The sequence below is a fragment of the Gavia stellata genome, chromosome 6 (genome assembly GCF_030936135.1).
Source record: "Gavia stellata isolate bGavSte3 chromosome 6, bGavSte3.hap2, whole genome shotgun sequence".
Taxonomy (NCBI): Eukaryota; Metazoa; Chordata; class Aves; order Gaviiformes; family Gaviidae; genus Gavia; species Gavia stellata.
In genome coordinates this window covers 60,035,949-60,054,505 of record NC_082599.1, presented here as the reverse complement: position 1 = coordinate 60,054,505, position 18,557 = coordinate 60,035,949, and the positions used below count along the sequence as shown (strand labels likewise).

Genomic DNA, 18,557 nt, shown 5'->3' with positions numbered 1-18,557 from the left:
TGCCTCTTCAGATAATACACTATTTAGGGCAGGGTGTGCCTACTGTTACGGGTTTGTACAGGATCTCCCACAATCGGGCTTTGATCCTTGTTGAATTGCTTAAGTGCCATCATCATAAACATGATTAACAACAGTAGTCTCAACCGAGTCTATTTTTCATGCTAAATCAGGCTAAAAACTAGGGGGAAAAAAAAGCTTCTGTAAGAAACATAAAAATCCATGATGATTTAGTTAGAGTAAAATTGATTTTTCTTTTGAAGAGCTGAAGCAATTTAAGTAATACTACTGAAAACAAAGGTCACTTCTATTTTTATAGCCATTCTCAGAATTGTAAATCAACAGAACCATCAAATTAAACTAGCATGGAGTAGCCTCTTGAGGTAGCACTAACACTGCTAAAGCTTCTTATATGGATTTACTTTCATGATACAGGTAACAGAATTTTAAAAACCAACAAAGAAAGAAAGAAAGAAAGAAAGAAACAAAGACCAGAGAGATGATTTTATCGAGACTTTACAGGCCTGCTAGCTATGCCACACTTTTGAAAGGATAGGATTGGCACTACAGAAACCTCTTAAGTAACACTTCTGTTCAGAAAGAGGCTTTAAGAGTACGTCCTACAAACTTATAGTGGACTCGACTGTGCAAAATGGAAAGACTGCTCCCACACAAAGATCCTTTTCTAAATCAGGCATCAATCTTTGCAAATCATGGTTACATTACAAGATTAAAATGCACTGCAGGCAATTTTGGAAAAAAAAATGCCAAAGCTTCCTTAGTTCATGCGACTGGGTCGAAAAAATTCTAGAGGTGGAGTCTTCCTCCACGGCATATATATCATGCTCTTTGCCTTTGACAATACTGAAAAAAATCATGTATAGAAAAGGTTCTAAATCCCAGGCTGTATTACTGAGTTTGTGTAGGCAAACATCATGTATTCAAAATTGTCCTTCGTATTACCTAGACCATTTAGCCATACTGTTCTTACAATTATATGGCATTTCAGTATTACTGTCCAAGGAGTACTCAAATGGTAATCAATCCTTTGGACTTCATTATCACTGCATGTGTAAATCGGTACTCTTTATTTACATAACGAGAAAAACAATAGTGGAACCATACATGTTGTCAGCAGGACTTTGTGAAGGCTGTAAACTTATACAGAAGAAAGCCTTGAACAACTTATTCAGACCATCTCAAACTCATGGCAATAATACTTTTATTTCTTACCCGCGTTGCCTTTGTATGCCAGCAAGCAATTTTAGGAACGTTTAGAGCCTTAAAAATATAGTAATTAAAGTACATTCTTTCTTAATAACCCTACCCAGAAAGCTACAAGTTTGAACATGAAAGAAACTATGAATGCTTAAGCAAAAGAAAAAAGAGAATAAAGTGGTAAATAAGCTCTATAACGTTAGTAAGCTAAATAATGATTTTCAAGTCTAACATCTTGAGGCTTTTCAGAGCTACCAGAAAGGCCTGTAGAAGCATTCCCTTCCAATGACTTCTGCACTCCAGCAATCCAACTAGCTCTGCAGGGATGGGAGATACCAGGATTTAAAGCCACGAGAAAGCTGCAATTGATTTAATAATAAATCTTGTCTGCATTGGTTTTGGACTACTATAGTTTGGGAGAGAAGGAAAGAAGTACTTATTGGTTCAGCTGATTTCTCTTTTAAGAAGTAGTTATCTGATACTGAAGGTTAATTTTGGAAAGAGGAAATGGAAGCCCAGAATTGAAATGGTCAGACGTAATAATACAAAAAAGTCACAAACGTACATACAATAATATCTTTGGGTATGTGATAAAATTTGTTTCATATTCTACATCATTCCAGTATAGCACAAGGATAAGAGCTACACACACTCACAAACCTTCTAGTCTCCTTTAGAAGGAGAAGCAGAAGTTTAGATGACCATTAAATTATGCTCTTACCACATTAGAAGGTTCCAATTTCTTCCTCTTGGCAAGGTCAGTGATATTATTGCCATTGTAGTTGATGCTCTCCATGCAGCCTTTGAAATTTTTCCTACTGGTAGAACTTGGCTTCCCAGAAAAAGGCATGCCTCCAAAGGTTATCTTTGAATGAAACAGAAGATGGTGGATAGTTACTGGAAGGCAAAGACTTTTAAACAAATTTGCTGTCGATGTATTTGCTTTCATTGAACACTCGAACACGGCAAACAAGAGAGCTGGCAACACTGCTTACAGAAAAAGGAAGTATCAAATAAGCGTTACAAAAGCAGAAGGAAAATCTGTAATGAATTTGTGATTGCACATATTTACGGTAGTAAATCCCAAGTATTATTACAATTGTCCAAGTAGTAGTATACACACATCACAGTTGTTCATATATGGACTGCCCTTCTGATTGCTACTGAACAACACATATTTCAGACAAAGAACTTGGAATAGATGTCCATCCCAGTTTTTTTCTGAACAAGACTAGACATGAAATTAGCTGGGTAATCTTATACAAATCATTCACTCACCTCTAACTGTGTGCCAGAGCTCAGACTACAACAGAGCAGCGGTGGGCTCCAATACAATACATTCGTTTCCTTTAATGCTTATATACCTACTTCATCCAGAAGAATTTTACAGAATCACATCACAGGATGCTATCTGCTCTTAGACGGAAGCACCTTCCACTACTGAGAACATGCTTTTATCATGTAGTTACAGTCAATGTGGAGTTACCATGTGACTTAGTTCCACAGAGAAGGTGAAGGCAACTACCACAAAGATTCAGCCATCAAGGTCAAACAGGAATTGTTTTTCTCTTAATGCTGAGTTTCATTACCCTAAAACACCGGGTTATCCAGAATCTCTAGTGCTAAAAAACAAAGAAAACCACATTTTTTACAAACTAAAAACGTCCATCTCTTGTGAAGCCTCTCCCTGTCACTCCAGAGAGACTACACAGGTTCCTACCGCATCAGGGTCTTTTCTGAAATGTTTGGAAGTGAATAAATGCTACATGTTTTCATCACTATTTTGCAGCCCAAATGGGAAGAATTAGGGACTCGTGAGATTAGTCCCTGCAATCTATGTTAAGTATTTATATCCGATAGATGATGGCATAAATAGTAATGACACGTAGCTTCCCTGCCCCGCGAATGCTCACAAAAACGTCTACTTGTAGTCTGATGCTGAGACTTGGCAGAGGCAAGCTTTTAAATATCATTCATTGTTAATTCCATTTGTTATTACTGAGAGCAGGAAAACGCAGCTCTAGGGATGCATTTTCCTTTTTAAAAGCGTGTAAGATATCACTTTCTATCCCAAAGAGGAGGCTTTGACTTGGCATATAAGAAGAACTAAAGCTATACAGCTGAAACCCCAAATCTTTATAAATAGCACGTACCAGCCACGTAAAAGCGTTTTGTGGGACACATCCTATGGTATTATAAATTTACATGACTTGACTTTAGAGAATATACAGCACTTTACATAAACTGAAGAACGTGACTGCAATATTTTAATGGCCGTCAAACATTCTTTTGCGTGTTATAGTCATGTGTTTGGACAAGACAAAATGGAAAGGAAAGCATTTTGAAGGAAAGGAGGAAAACTGCAAAAAACACGTACCATGACAGTGAGTTAAAAGGCACTCATAGGATTTTTTTTTTTACCTTGAAAATGCCATCAGAACTAATGTTTATTCCTCTTTGTGCTTACTTAACTTTTCTGAAAGAGGTTAACCTACAAACTATTTTTTCTATGAAAAACAGTTTTGATTCTTTCAGGTTTATCCACTGTGATTAATTTATCACAAGGGCAACACATTTAAATTTAGCCTGTGACGACTAACTCCAAAACCAGTGAGATAACTGAGAGGAATGAAAGGAGAAAAGGTTAAGGCTCTTGCATTTCTATGAACCACGGAAACATGTATCCACACACACTCAAGTTCCATTAAACAGAAGGGGATCCATGTACATGGAGAGTGAAATGTATCTTTGAGAACTGCCAGTGAGGTCTCTAATGTCAGAGAAGAGAGGAAGGTGAATCTCCTGGGTTCTACTCTTACTAGGGGTAAATTTACTGTATGCAATACATTTGTTATGTAAACATGGTACATATATATATGGGGGGGTTTATATAGAGAGAGATATATATAAGTGTGCAAATTGCCCAACCCTAGCTTATGTCATTCAGCCTAACTTTTTCTGTAGTGCACTCACTTGAAAATCTGCAATAGAATTTATTTATGGGAGTTTTCAGTAGCTCAATTCAAATCTTCATTGCTCGATGAGTAATAGAGGCAAATTTGCTCATTATTTTCTCATTATAAGTGCTACCAAAAAAGGCATTCCTAAAGATTTGTTGGAATATAAGTAAATATTTGATTTGGAAACATTTACAATCGTAAGTAATTTTTTCAAACATTCATATCATATTCTTGATCAAAAGATTGTTCGTAAAAATACCAATACACAAGTTAATTCAAACTTTTCTGCATTAAGTCATTTTGATTCCCTCTCGCTGCTTAAAATGTTGCAAGGATGGAAATACATGTATTTGGCTCAGCCAGCCACATTAATTCTCATTAGGAACAGTAAAGAGTGCAGGAAAACCATTATACAAAGTTTGTAATAACCAACGTGCTGAAGTTCATACAACAATTTAGAGGAACTGAATGAGTTCATAATAGCAGAAGCCAGAGTGTAATCAAACAACAAATCCACGTTTAACTACTACCAACACTTCTGTGCATTAACCTGACTGATTGAACAAAAGTTTTCTTAGAACTTTCCAAACTCTTTATTGCTTCTTATGAAAAGAAGTTATTGATGGCATATTTGTGAAAATACAAGGAAGTACCTACCTACCTAAGACAAGAAAGATCAAGATCCGATTTAGTAAAAAGGTTCGAATCTGCTTGCTTTGCTAAAAATAAAGACTAATTGTCACCACAGAATGAGGCTTTCCGATTCAAGCGCAAAATCATCACCCGAATGGAATAACAGATTGTATGATTTTTTTTTTTAATCTCCTTCCCGCTTACAGCAGCTGCTTTTTAGAGATTTTAAAAGCAGCGTCTGCTTAGCTTGCTGAATAACATAGATCTCCCATTTTAAAACAAAAGGCTGAGATGATTCTTACACCAGATGGGATCTGGTAGACTAATGAAGAGAAACTTAATTTAAAGTTAAGAGAGAACAGTGTTGGAAAGAAAATTTCAGGAACTGTAAGGGAAAAAAAAAAATAAATCTACAAAAAAGTACCAAAACATCTTAAATTATATTAGTTTTCTATTCTATTCTTATTGGACTTATCTTTATAAAGCCAATTTGAATGAAAACAAACAAGTTTCACTGTCTACCTCATAATCCAGGTCCAAGTAATCAAATTCTCCATTGGTTCTGAAGTGCTGCATGTGTCTGTCCAGGGTGAGATTGATGTTTCTCCCGTGGCGCTCTATGATGATGGAGTGCCAGTGGTGATCATCCAAGAGGCTGCCAGTCATCACCGATGTGTGCCCATAAATAGAGCCAAGCTGGTTGCTGCCTAAAATGAGAACAGAAACAATAGCAATTCTCACCTCATACCAGTTAGGCTAACATTTTCCTCTTGCTCTGTCGGTATTTCACCTGAATCATACCAGACACGCAATAAGCTGGAGGAAGTCTGTCCGCTGTGAAGCTAAGATCTGCCCACTGCTGAGTTGCTGCAATAAATACACACAGCTAGACCAAACACAGCAAGTATCTGAGTAGTTAACTGTCTAAATAGTTATTCGTAATAGTAGTTATTTGGAGGCGAACCAGAGAAGCAATCCCAACTTTCAGTCATAAAGTTGTTTTCAACTAGGGGTTTTCTGTGTATTCAGCCCTACGCTACAGAAATGAAAAGCTGTCGCCTTCGGGCCAGGTCCTGGGCTTCCCTGGAACTGTTCCGATTGATGACTGTTGAGGAAGACATGCTGCCTGATAACAGACTTCGGTAACGAAAAGCCTTTTCAGTCTGAGCTCTACGCTTTGTAGGCTCTGCCAGTATAGCTACGCCAGCGAGCGTATGGGAAAGGGCTCAGTGCAGACTGAGCTAACAGCAGCAAAAATTGTCATCTACTAACACAGCTTATTTTAGTCTTTCCTCCTGCAGCAACCTTCCTCTTCTGGAAGTCAAACTACTAGCAAAAGTACAGTTTTGCAGTTCTCTGCTGTGTTTTCCAGGGGCTTTTGCCAGTGGAGCTATGCTAGTCAGACATCACATCTCGTTGCAATCTGACTGACATAGCAAAGGTTGATAGCATGGATCTCAACTGAAGCAGCAGATGACTAATTCATCAGTAAGTTTAAAAAATTGCTGCACTGCCCAATAACTCAATGCAATCTTCCATGTTCTGAATACATGAGGACCTAAAGCATCTCTGGAGCTGAGAATTTCTTACCATCAAGCATGCCTGCAACTCAGATATTAAGCTTTGTGCATGGAGATAACACATTCCGGCAAATCACGCTTCTACGGCTTAAGACATTACTCTCCTACAAATGACCATACTGCCTTTTTGCTGAAGGCCACCAATCCTTCAACAGCTGTTGGTTAAAAAATAAAAAATTCCATGCATGTCCATGAGCCTCAGTTTCTTCAATGCACAGTCAAACCCAGTGCAAAGCGAACCCTAAATCCACCGATGTCTCCCCATCCTCCCACCCCCATGCTGTTTGAAACTAAGGCACTGGATTTCACCAGGCAAAGTGAACATCCTTTTCCACTGGCTCTGGTGCAAAGACAATACTCTCAGGTAGAGGAAGAATAACACCATATACCACTACTTCTGTTTATTAAGTGAGCGTGTGTCGCAGGGCCTGTTCCCATTTTTCAGCCTAGTGATTTAAGAACATCTCCACCAAGCACATATACAGAAGTTATAACAGCTTCTAAATACAGACTGAACTGAAGAATACGGAGAAACTGGAAATGAATGGGTTAGTATTGCAATAGAAATTGTTAAAAATAGGTATCTGCTATAGGATGATGTGCTTTCCTCCTCCTCATCTGCTCACACTGATCTTTAGAAAAAGAGCAGGAGAAAACGCTAGTGGAAATAATTACTATTCAATGTAAATAATGAACAGAATAATTTACTCTTCACATGTCTGTAAGAGAACTAAGGAAAGTCACATGAAAACTTTTTCTAAAACTCCTTTGTTTGAAGGGAAAAAAAATACCTGAAACCAGATAAAAGTGTTGGGTTTTTTCACAGTTTATAAACTCAATCACTCACGAGCCCGTAGTCTTTCACTGCGAGGGAAAAAGGAGGCTGCAACTAGAGTAACATATAGAGGGCTCCATCCTAAGATTGCCTGATAAACCAGGATGTCTTCCTTCCTTCCCCAGCCCTACTTCTCAGATTCTAGGAAGGCTGCTCAACCTCAACTCCATGCAGCCTGTAGCTTCCCAGATTGATACCTTTTTGCTGCAAGGTTCCTAAGGGCGACCTTTATTCCTCTAGCACTGATGACAGTGTCCTTCTCTCACACAAACCCACCGCTGAGGCCAAATATAATTCTAGCAAGGCTTTTTTTGTTTGGGCTAAATTTCTAATGACGACAGATTGCTGATCCTGCTTTTCTGTATGATCTGATTTTCATGGTATCTCACACAGAGTAAAAAGGAAGGAATGGAACAGGAAAAAAACCACAAACATATAGAAAGGGAATGAACAGCATTTTCACCAAATTATCTGATTAAATGGTGTGGCTTACCATATTTCTGGGGAAAGAAAGGATGTTATAGTTGACCTAAAATTTTTGTGGGAGCGTTAAAAAGTACACAAAACTAAACAATCAAAGCATACCTAAATTTAAATTTAGAACAAGTTTGGCTTTCTTCAGTTCCAAGGTGATATAATCTCCTTGCTGTCCTTCTCCGTGGAAGATTACACCTTCGCTTTCAGAGGTCTTAAATTTCAGAGAGATGACATCTTTCAGTGTTTTCATTTTCTTGTTCCTGAATCTGTAGGGTAACACTACATGGCCATCAAAATTGATAACATCAGCCCCTAAAGGAAAAAGCAAATAACATTGTTGATAAGCAATTATATATTCCTGTGGCCACTGGAAAAACAGACATGCCATACGTAGATTGTTCCTGAACAGAATAAAAAATGTGCAAGTGTGATATGCATTGTAAATCATTTTCTCTTGACCATAATTTAATACCATAAAAAGTAGGAACCAGGCAGGACACAAATTTGATCCACAGGATACCATAAAAGCAGATTTGGGGGGAACAAATACTGCAACTGTACTCAACATCTTTTGTTTTCCCTCAAAGATAGTTGCTGCCATGCACACTTTCCTAATTATAGCTGAAAATGAAAGACAAACATCTGAGTCATTAATAATTCATTTGGTACCTCTTTAAAATTCAGTATAGGTATCTGTGAGGACTGGGAATAGTAAAACATAAGCCCAAAGAAATTTCCTAGCAATTTTAAAAGATTCCTCAAACTGTATGTAAACCACAGGCATAAGCCTTGTCTAGTTCAGTGTTATACGGAAACTTTGAGTAAGTTGTGATCTCAATTAATTTTGAGAAGAAAAAAAAAGTTCTGTCATTTGGGCTATTTTTTGTTCCTGGTCTGGTTTTATTCAAAATCTGGGAAGAAAATTGAGGGATGCAATCATTATCATTTCAAACCAATCCAATATTCATCTAAATGTTGCATAATGACACTACAGAATTCCATGTTGTCTCATTTCATGACTTAATCTCTACTCTAAATAATGAGCCACAATTTTCCATAATGTTCCGGAGGCTAGATCCACAGTAAAAACGGCCGCAGAACTTGGTTCCATTCAACAGACGCACTTCTGCCGAGTATTGAATCTTGTCTTTTAAGCAGAGCTCAGTAAAAGCTTGTAAACAGATACTGATCTCTAAAAACGTATACAGATTTGTTTAAGAAATCTCCTCTGTAAACTGATTAACCTATGATCAATCACCAGTGCCTTAGCTACTACTTGTATGAGCATTTCATCCTCACTATTCACAACTGACATTTTAAATAGTCAATAAGTAAAATTCTTAAAAGGAATTAATAGGAAAATGGTCATTTTTTAAAAGAAAAATGTATTTCCCACCCATATTCTTCAAAAACATTCACACTTCTTGCTGGCATACCATATTCATACCAGTCATTTTATGCTCTGAATGAAATGAAGGATCGCATTTTATCATATATTCTTCAACCACATCTGATTTTTGCCTACTTCTGCGGGCTGCTCTTTGGTGACCGCTTGCAACTTTTTAAAATTCCTAACTTGTGTTTGCTATTAAAGTGGGGAGTAATTCAAATCTTTCAGACCCCGTCAAAAGCACAGAAACAACCCCGCTCCTGTTGTGTAATTAACACAGACAAATCTTCTAAAAGTCTATTAAAAACGCTTTGTACATTATGCCTAAATAACTGCATATATTTCAATTTCAATTTATATGGCCTACATTAGCTGATGACGCTAAAACCTGTTGCCTTTGTTCTTACAACATATGTCAAACACACATTTAAAAAATGCTTACTTTCAACTGATCTCTGAAATAATATTTTACACCCTGATTCAGAGAAGAGCCTAAACAAACGTGTACATCCATCCCTGTCTGGAGAATTTAGGAACCACCAAAATCATCTGCTGAGTCAATTTTTACTACTGTTGTGTCCTCAATTGCTATCAAAGAACCGCTTATATAGAGCACCTCTATAGGTTGCTTCTTCACATTCTATAATTTCCAGATAGACTTTTCACGGTGATGTAAGAGCAATTTGAGTGTCAAAGAAGGGCATTCAATCAAGCTTTATGAAGTTTAGCATTTATTTTCTAGAGAAAAGTATGTAAAACCACAACCAACGTGAAATAAGTGATTTCTATTTCATTGTTCAGTCAAAAAAATCCACAACCCATCTCGTATTCAGTAACTAAAACACACCCAAGTGAGACTGAGGCTTGCAGTCATGTTGATTAAATGCCTATTCATCCATCCTTACATCATTGAGCATAGCAAGTTTTCAAATATAAAGACCAACACATTATGCTTCCATCATTTTTCCCCACAAATCACTAGTATAATAAATAGTTCTCCACTACTTCCCGGTCATTTGTTTTGCTGACACAAGGATTCTCTGCATGCTGATGAAGCCTGTGATATCTGTTTCTGGTTGATATAACCATTTGTCCTCTAAATCTGTATATTCACAATATGGTCATTATCCTCAGATGACAAAAACTGTTGACTTTCTAGGGATTATTACAAATTCTTGCTACCTTGCAGAAACTATGTTTACAGTTCCTAACTCTGATACTGGGGAAGCAGGACAGCGGGCAGTTACTGACCTACAGGTCTACCTAATTTATACTAAAGAGAAAATTATGGATCTCGGCGCAGCAAGGATCATCAGAGCTTGTGATTTTACCTTCACAATGCTGCTGCTTTTTAAGCTTAAGAGTTTTAAAGATAAGTAATGTTTTCTGCAAATCAACATCAAGTGTATGTATTTCAGAGTCTACCTGAGAGCAAAATGTAAGACATGCTATCTCGTACTCACTCATACACACTGGCTCAGATACATAGGCCACTAGTATTAATGGAAGGAGCATTAAGCATGTCAAAAAAGCTGTGTTAAACCTTGAAAGTCAGTCTAATCATTCCGCTTACCCTTTCAAGTTAGAACAGAAAAAAGTCATAAACTTTCTACTCGCAACAGCCAAAGACTCCACAAAATTCTTCCTGTGAGAGTCAAAGAGACATAGAAGACTGAGGATGCAGATTCTATAACGAAAGTTTCCTCATGTGTCCGTAAGATGTTGTTCCTCTCCCTTCTAAAAGATTAATAGGCATACACAATGCATTTCTGTTTCACATTAGTTTTTTAGCACATTTGAATCAGTAGTTGCTGACTGTCATCAAACAGATGGGTAATGGTCACTGAAAGATTTGAAGGCTCTTTTCAATGGACAACATTTATTTATATTTTTTAACGCATAAACTTTTTCATGGATCGCATTGACCCATTACCATGTCTGTGGAAAGGAAGTCAAAGGGAAGAATTTTAAATCTCTGAATTTTAAGTTCCAACCACTTCTTCAAATTATATAGAAGCATATGCTGAGTCTTCCATAGCATTCTCTCACCCTTAATTACTTAGCTAGAAATGACCTGTGCCATGTATAGCTTCCATTCCTGCCATTACTTGCATCACATAACTGGAAGCACCAGTTCTAGACTCTTCTTGCCGTTAGAAAGAAGAGATGCAGGTAGACAGAGATGTTACTTGCACAATAATCATGCAGTCTCTGTTCATCTCTGCTTCTGATTAAACAACGAATTAATACACTCGGACCCCAAGGTGTCAGATTTGTTGTTAGCCGTTGAGCTCTGCAATGAAACAGGTTACAACCATATAACTTGAACCTACCCCCAAATCTTCCTAAATCTGCAAAGACTTTTGATGCAATGATAAACTTTGACCCCCTTATTGTTTATGTCAACTAAATGAAGACATTTTATTCAGTACATAAAACATGAGCATTAAAAATTGTCTGCAATATCCCCTATTTATTAGTATCTAATATGTATCTCATGTATATCAGAATGCAGCAATATATATTAGAAATCTCACTTTTCTTTATGAAACACAGCTTACAATACACATTCCAATAATAAATACTTATTAAGCTCTAAGTGCGACTAAAACTCTCAGCCTGATCTGGTTCTTCTGAATGACAAATTCCAGGAATGGGAATCCGTTCAAAATCAAATATCAGAATGGCATGTTGTATTTGCGGCGCAAGAAATCCATTAAAAAGTTATCAGCATGCAAGGAGGACACAGATGCAGATGCTGCTCTTGGAAATGAGGCCACCCAGGTTCATATTCTGAGTCTGTATTCAGAAGCAACAGCATGTGATTTCAGAAGTGGGGTTATCTTGTGTATGATCATGACTCAAGTCAATACATTACCTCTGGAATTTGTTTTGAAGAAACAAAGACAATGGCTAGAAAATATTGTAACAGAGATTATATCAACCCGTTGCTTTTGCTTGCCTTACAAGCTGTCAAGAGATCGAAGAAACGCCTTCTTGAGATTTTTGTATGTACTTTTAGAAAAGAATTTTTAGAAAAGCATGAAATCTGTTTATAGAAAAAAAGCTACATGAAAGTCACTCTGTTATCACAAAAGCCATACTTCTACATAAATAAAATCTGCTCTACAGATTATACTCTCTTGAATCTACATACAACTGCCTTGACCAATGCTACAAATGAAAGAGAATCGATGGACATTACAGCTTAAGCAACCTTCATAACAAATATACATCAAAAAATATGATTCCACGTACAATGTCAGAGCTCCTCTTCCATTAACATTTGTTAAATTTACTTTCTGATGGTTACAGGAACCCCTGTATGGGGTATATCATCTTTCCCCTAAGGCAAGCTGGTACCACTTTGTTACATCTGCCAAAGTTCCCTTAACAGTCAGGCATCTGATCCAGAGCTGATCAGGACAATGACCTGACTTCTGGGGGTTTGTGGATTCCCAACATGTTGCCCATGAAAAGGCAAGTATCTCTGCCATTGTTGCAGTTATGCATACGTGTTCTTCACATCATTCACGGAAACAAATTCACATCAAACCCTTTAACAAAGCTGAATAAAAGTAGCACTTTTTTCCCAAAACCTGGCCCCAAATTGCCATGGTTTGAAAATTGTTCAATTAAAAAAAGAAACAGCAGTAATCTTCGATTAAGCAGCTTTTTTTATGCATAGCTGTGCTGGCAGCATGCACATAGGTCTGCATGATAATTCAATCACCTAAAGATTACATACCAATTATGTTTAAGAGTTATCGTATGTAGAACTGTGGTAATGACTTGTGTTCCTTCTATGATGACACTCAGCTATTTAATATCATTATAATTACCATGATGCGAAATGGTACTTAGACAGTAAACCATATAATTGCTATAATTGCAGTGTAAATATGTAATTTTTCTCATCCTTAGCCACTCAACTACCAGCATTAGTAGGAAAGAGACCTAAGCCATCACATACAGTATGTTCACCTGCATTCAGTGAAGTCTGACTCTTCTCAGAGGCTACAGCTGCCATGGGGGAAAAAGTCTTAAAAAAGGATAAAATGCAAAAAAAAAGGGAGAAAGAGGGAAGGAGGGAGAAAGAGGAGAAAATGCAGAAAGCTGGGGGGAAAAAGAAACCGACAATATATGGGTTTTAAAGATTAAATTTAAATAGGAAGTACAGCTCTGATTACTTCCATTTTGATTTCTCCCTTATTGGAATTTTTACGATATGGATGGACTGGATAATACTGTTGACATCTTAAAAACGTAACACCACTTTCAGCTGGCTAGGAAGATGTGTTAGGCCTTATCCCAGTATATGTCTGAGATGCCACATTAAAACCATTTCATTAGTTAATAGCATCACCACATTCAATTTTCCTCTAAAAAATAATAAATCCAGAAAGCCTTAAAAATATCGACAGGAAATTGGGTGACAAACAGGACCCCATTCCCAAATCTCAAAGGAAAATAAGTCACCAGTCATAGGTCTTCTATCTATGCTTTTGTCCTGTACTTTCGGCCACATCCAGGACTTGGTAAAATTTGGTGAGGGAATCAAATCTGTATAAAGATATTTTATTTGGTGCTCCAAAATAACTTAGCAATTAATTATAAAGAAACAACTTCAAATCAGACTCAAGCTCTAGAACTTCTCTATTTCCTCCCTTTCTGGTGAGAGAAATATAACTACTCTCAATGTCAGTATCGGATGGACAAAGAAGTGCTTATTCACAAAGACTCAATACCGAGACTTCTGCACAGCTGCTTAGCTACTTTGATCACAGTACTGCCTGGAATTACTGAAAAATCCCTGCTATCAGACACGGTAAAACAACACTGGTCAGAACAAAGCGAAACAGTAAATACTTTCCAGAAAAATGCTTACAATACAGCAAAAAAACCCAACATGATTAATTGCAAATTTAACTGGTAGACATATTTTTAAAATTGCTACTGATCTCTGAATGATCGACTCTACAAATTGTAGTCTGTACAGAATATTTCACTGGGATTAAAAATACAAAAGTTCTGTACTACTGATCCACAGCGACCTTAGATGAATTTTTCCCACTCCATTATCTCTCCTCCATTATCTTTCCTCCATTATCTCTATGTCATCTGCTTAAATCTTCTGTTTAGAGTAAACAATTTTAAGGGAAAAGATCTTCACTTGTAGCATTCTTTTCTTGCCCCATAATGTGAGCCTTATGTCTGATGCACTAATACTATAGTAAACCATGCACTGAGCATTTTATCATCTGAAAACATCAGAGATGCATCAAAGCATCCCTGGCTGGGCCAAAGTATTCCATATGTGTAGTTTCATTTGTTGTAGCTATTAGTCATGGGTACTAAAATATCATTATGACAAATATAAGCACATAAACAGTGTATTATTTACGTATTTGAACAGCAAAAATGAGGTTTTTCTCCTAACAAAGCAAGGGATAAGGCTCAAAATCATACCAAAACCAGTCATTTTGTTATTACTCACGATAAATTACATACACAGAAGTTACTTCAGAAGACCCTAATCTAGTTTTTCAGCAGTTCCAAACACTGTCAACGTGATAATATGTCAAATTTGCCACTGGAGTCTTTGCAGCTCGAATCTCAGTGGCACCGAGTTAGCTGAGCTCATGTTAGAGGTGCATTCCTACATCTCACCGCACCAGAAAAATGAGGAAGCCACATCCCAGCAGAGCAGTCAAAAGATTGTCGCCTCTTTTATGTATTCTTACAACGAGGCGGAGAGCCAAAGGTACCGTGTTTGAACATTGCCTTCTGGCACTACAGTCCAGCCGTGAGGACGTGGGCAACTCAGTGGCTTGAAATCTGCTGCAGCAAAACCGACGCTGCCTTTGCTCTCTTTTTCAAAAGGCAACACATCTGCCACAAAGGCGAAAAAAAAAAAAAAACACCAAAAACCAAACACTAATACAGATAGAGATGGATCTTGCATATACAATAATGTATACTTCTTCATATTCCAGAAGCATAAGGTGACGGAAAATCAATTTTAAGTTTCTGTTGCCTGCTTAGCTTCCACTGCAGTGAACCTGACTCCTGTCATTATCTGTCAATGAATCCGACGCTAAGTGATGTCAGTGCTTGAAAAAGAAAAAAATACATTTGCTGTGAGGTTTGGAATTTTCTTCTTGCTTTTCTTTACATTAGATATAATGTATATATAGCAATGCAGTATCAAAGTAGCAAAGAATGTTTTGTCAAGGTGTATTTTTAACTTGATTCATAGGTAAAAGGCAGAAACTTTATTCTTATATTTCACATACCTCTCAGAAACTCTGAAAACAAGTATGTGAGGAAGTATTCCCTAGGGTGGTGAGATTGCTTTGCCAAGTTCCAGCACAATATCCACTGAAGATATGCCAACAGCACTAGGTATTTTTCAAGTTTTCTCTGTATTTCAAAGCACAGGCATTTTTTCCTATTATTATTATTATTAACATTGTTGTTATTATAATGCCGGTATACTACTGCTCATTTTGCTAGCTCCTGTGCAAATGTATGTAAACATATGGTTCTTTATGTGGGCTAATTTAATGTCTCATAAGAAACAAATGCAACAAGTGAAATAAATAAGCGGTAGGAGAAAAATAAAAAAGAAGGAAAACAATACACAGAAATGTAATCTAACGACCGCGGCTAAAAGTCCCCCCCCCCCCTTTTTTTTTTAGTAGAACAATTGGGTTCTTTCTCTGATTTGTGTAGCTATTAAACTACATTGCCACACAAGCTAATTGTTGCTTAAGACAGTAGTTTGTGATGAGCGTATACACCCGTGCAGTGCTCTGCAGAATCACACCTCCGGTTTGTAGCCTGAAAGACAAAAGCAGGTTCTAGGGGAAATCTGGAGGTCTGGCAAGGCATCAGTTACAGCATACGCAGAAGAAAAGCCTGGAACGTTTGAAGGAAAGTAAGACTTATAAACTCAGACTAAGCCTCCAAATATGCCACAAAATTATTGTCTTAAGGGTGTGTGTAACTAGGATGATTTTTCAGGCACTTAACACTACGGTTGGTGATTTTTTTTTTCTGCCGGATCTAACGTAACATGAGATTCTCAAGTAAATTTTCTTTCATTAATTCTTCAGCTTTCGAAAAGACAACTTCATTTAAAAACCAAATGGGAACATTTTTAAATATGCAATGCTTATACTATAAATTGGATAAATGAGGCAATGAACATGTTTATAGTATACTTTGCAATTCAGCTTTAAGCATCCTAACCACAGTTTACAAATTAGGCGATACTGAATTCTATGCTCCTATGGAGGACAACTAACAGTACCAGAGAGAACTGGGGGAGACTGCAATTCAAGATAATTTGCAGCTCAGACAAAAATTATTCCTTCCATAACCCACTCTGGTTTGTGACTCCAGAAAGTCAATTACAATGCATGGTATGAGGTGCAGTCTATTTGAAGAACTCTATTTATAGGGGAGATAGGACATTGAGCACCACAAAAATGCAACTTCCATGGCAATGTGTTTCTCAGCCTAATTCCAATTATTTAATTGCTTATACAATGTTTTTTAATTTTTTCCAACCAGAAAATCTCTGAGGTTACCTGTAATTTGTATGATATTTTATAAACGAGTCTTTTTAACACACCTATTTTGTCCTGAGAATGTAATTGAACTTACTGTTGATAACACTTAGTTCTCTTTCAAATAATTTGATTCAAGTAGTTAAAGTTTAAATAATGAAAAAAAATTGGAGGCTGTTCTGAAGACCTGCTGAATCCTGAGGTTGAAGACCTCGGTATTTTTAACTATCTTTGAACTACAAGGTGCAAATTAAACTGCGTAGTCTTCATCACCTCAAAGTTCTACTAGTATGAACATCAGCAGCATTCATCACTGATAAAGTGAGAGGCGTTAGGTCATAAAATCATTCCCTTTTAACAAACCCCCCTCCAGTGTTTCTGGCTGTAACAACCATGTTTTAGTTGATAATTTTCCAGGTCATAGTACAACAGTATTCCCCAAATGGACAAAACAGAAGCAGTTTAATACATGAGTTTTTATACTTTAAAAAGTTTTCATATGTGTAGCATTGCAAGGGTCATTTATGACTGTAAAAGTTAAAATTCAGGCATCTTGCAACTATGCACTAGAAGCAGCAAAATGTTCTCTGCAATTTATTATTCTCAAGTTATGGTATTTCTAAAGAAATTTGGTAAAAAATATATGTATAACTGAAATAATCTAAAGAAACTCATCTTTTTGTGTTTTATCATGCTGATTTACAAGTCAGAAGCTTTCCTTGCAACCATAAATACATTTAATTCTATCCATCACTGCGAAACCTCATTTGACATTGGATCTCAATGGGAACATTAAAGTGTAAAATTAAACTCTGAAACCAGGTACAGTGAAGAACTTAATTTGCTTGAAAACAGCTAGCCTCTTCTAATGTTTTCATTGTTTATTAAGAAAGTAAATCACAAGAGCTCCAGGTCAATAAAAAAGGACAATTCTGACTCTCACGTAGTAAATGGCCAAAACAGGTCTCAATCCTTATTAAACTGCTGAGCCCGCTCATTACTTAACGAAAAAAACTACAGCAAAGAACGAAGCTGTACCACATCATACAACATTTACACTCAATTTACTCGGTGAATAAATGAGCTACAAAATGGACAAGACAATCTATTAAAACATGAAGGAAACGGACGACTAGCTGGAGCCCTCATTTTAATGTTTACAGCTGCATGAGAACAGGAAGACGCACAGCTGACCTACAAAATACTGATTTAGATTTTCTCTTTCTAATTTTTTTTTTGCGCTGATGCCACCCAATTCAATCATCAAATGGTATATAATCTTTTCGCACGTCTTTTAATGTCTGGTAGCTCTAAGAATAGTCATGACTCAAGGCCAAATTCTTCTTTCTGGCTCACATCCTATATCCTTTATTCACATAATCGCCCTCAAACACATATTCTTTACTTCTTCCAACCATGGAGCTCATATTTAAATTAAACTTTCAAAGGGAGCTGCATACACACTGATCAAGGAATATGCAGCATGGACGGTTTCAAGCTGCTGTACTCAATTAAATCTCATACAGTAAAAATCTCGCTATCGTCATTCAAACTTCTGCAGTAAAGAGCAAGGAGTGCAAGACTAAGTCTCAGTTTTGGCCAGGGGACCCTCACATTTATTCTAGTGAGCAGCGTCCCTGTTGTCTAAGGCACACAAATGTGTGTCATTAAAGGCCATTTCTACTGGATGGATAGTCTTCCCTTCTTCCTTCCAACTGTCAGTCTGCCGCTGCTACTAATTCCATCTTGCTGCACCAATTTATTTTAGGAAAAGAGACGCTAAGATGGAGCATAGTGCTATTTTCAGCTACTGCATTTCAATTAAAAATGATGAGTTAATAGAGGCAAATCCTTTAGCGTAAATGACAGTGGAACAACTTTGTGCATTCATAA

General features: G+C 37.0%; 1 protein-coding gene across 1 annotated transcript in view; it reads right to left on the bottom strand.

The window, feature by feature from the left end:
* CNTNAP2 (contactin associated protein 2) overlaps positions 1 to 18,557 on the bottom strand; it is a 1,162,694-nt gene that overhangs the window by 603,107 nt on the left and 541,030 nt on the right. The window contains exons 5-7 of the mRNA XM_059818416.1: positions 7,809 to 8,012; positions 5,331 to 5,515; positions 1,937 to 2,080 (exon numbers count right to left, since the gene is read on the bottom strand). Of these exons, the coding sequence (XP_059674399.1) occupies positions 1,937 to 2,080; positions 5,331 to 5,515; positions 7,809 to 8,012 (533 nt within the window). The remainder of the gene's footprint in view (positions 1 to 1,936; positions 2,081 to 5,330; positions 5,516 to 7,808; positions 8,013 to 18,557) is intronic.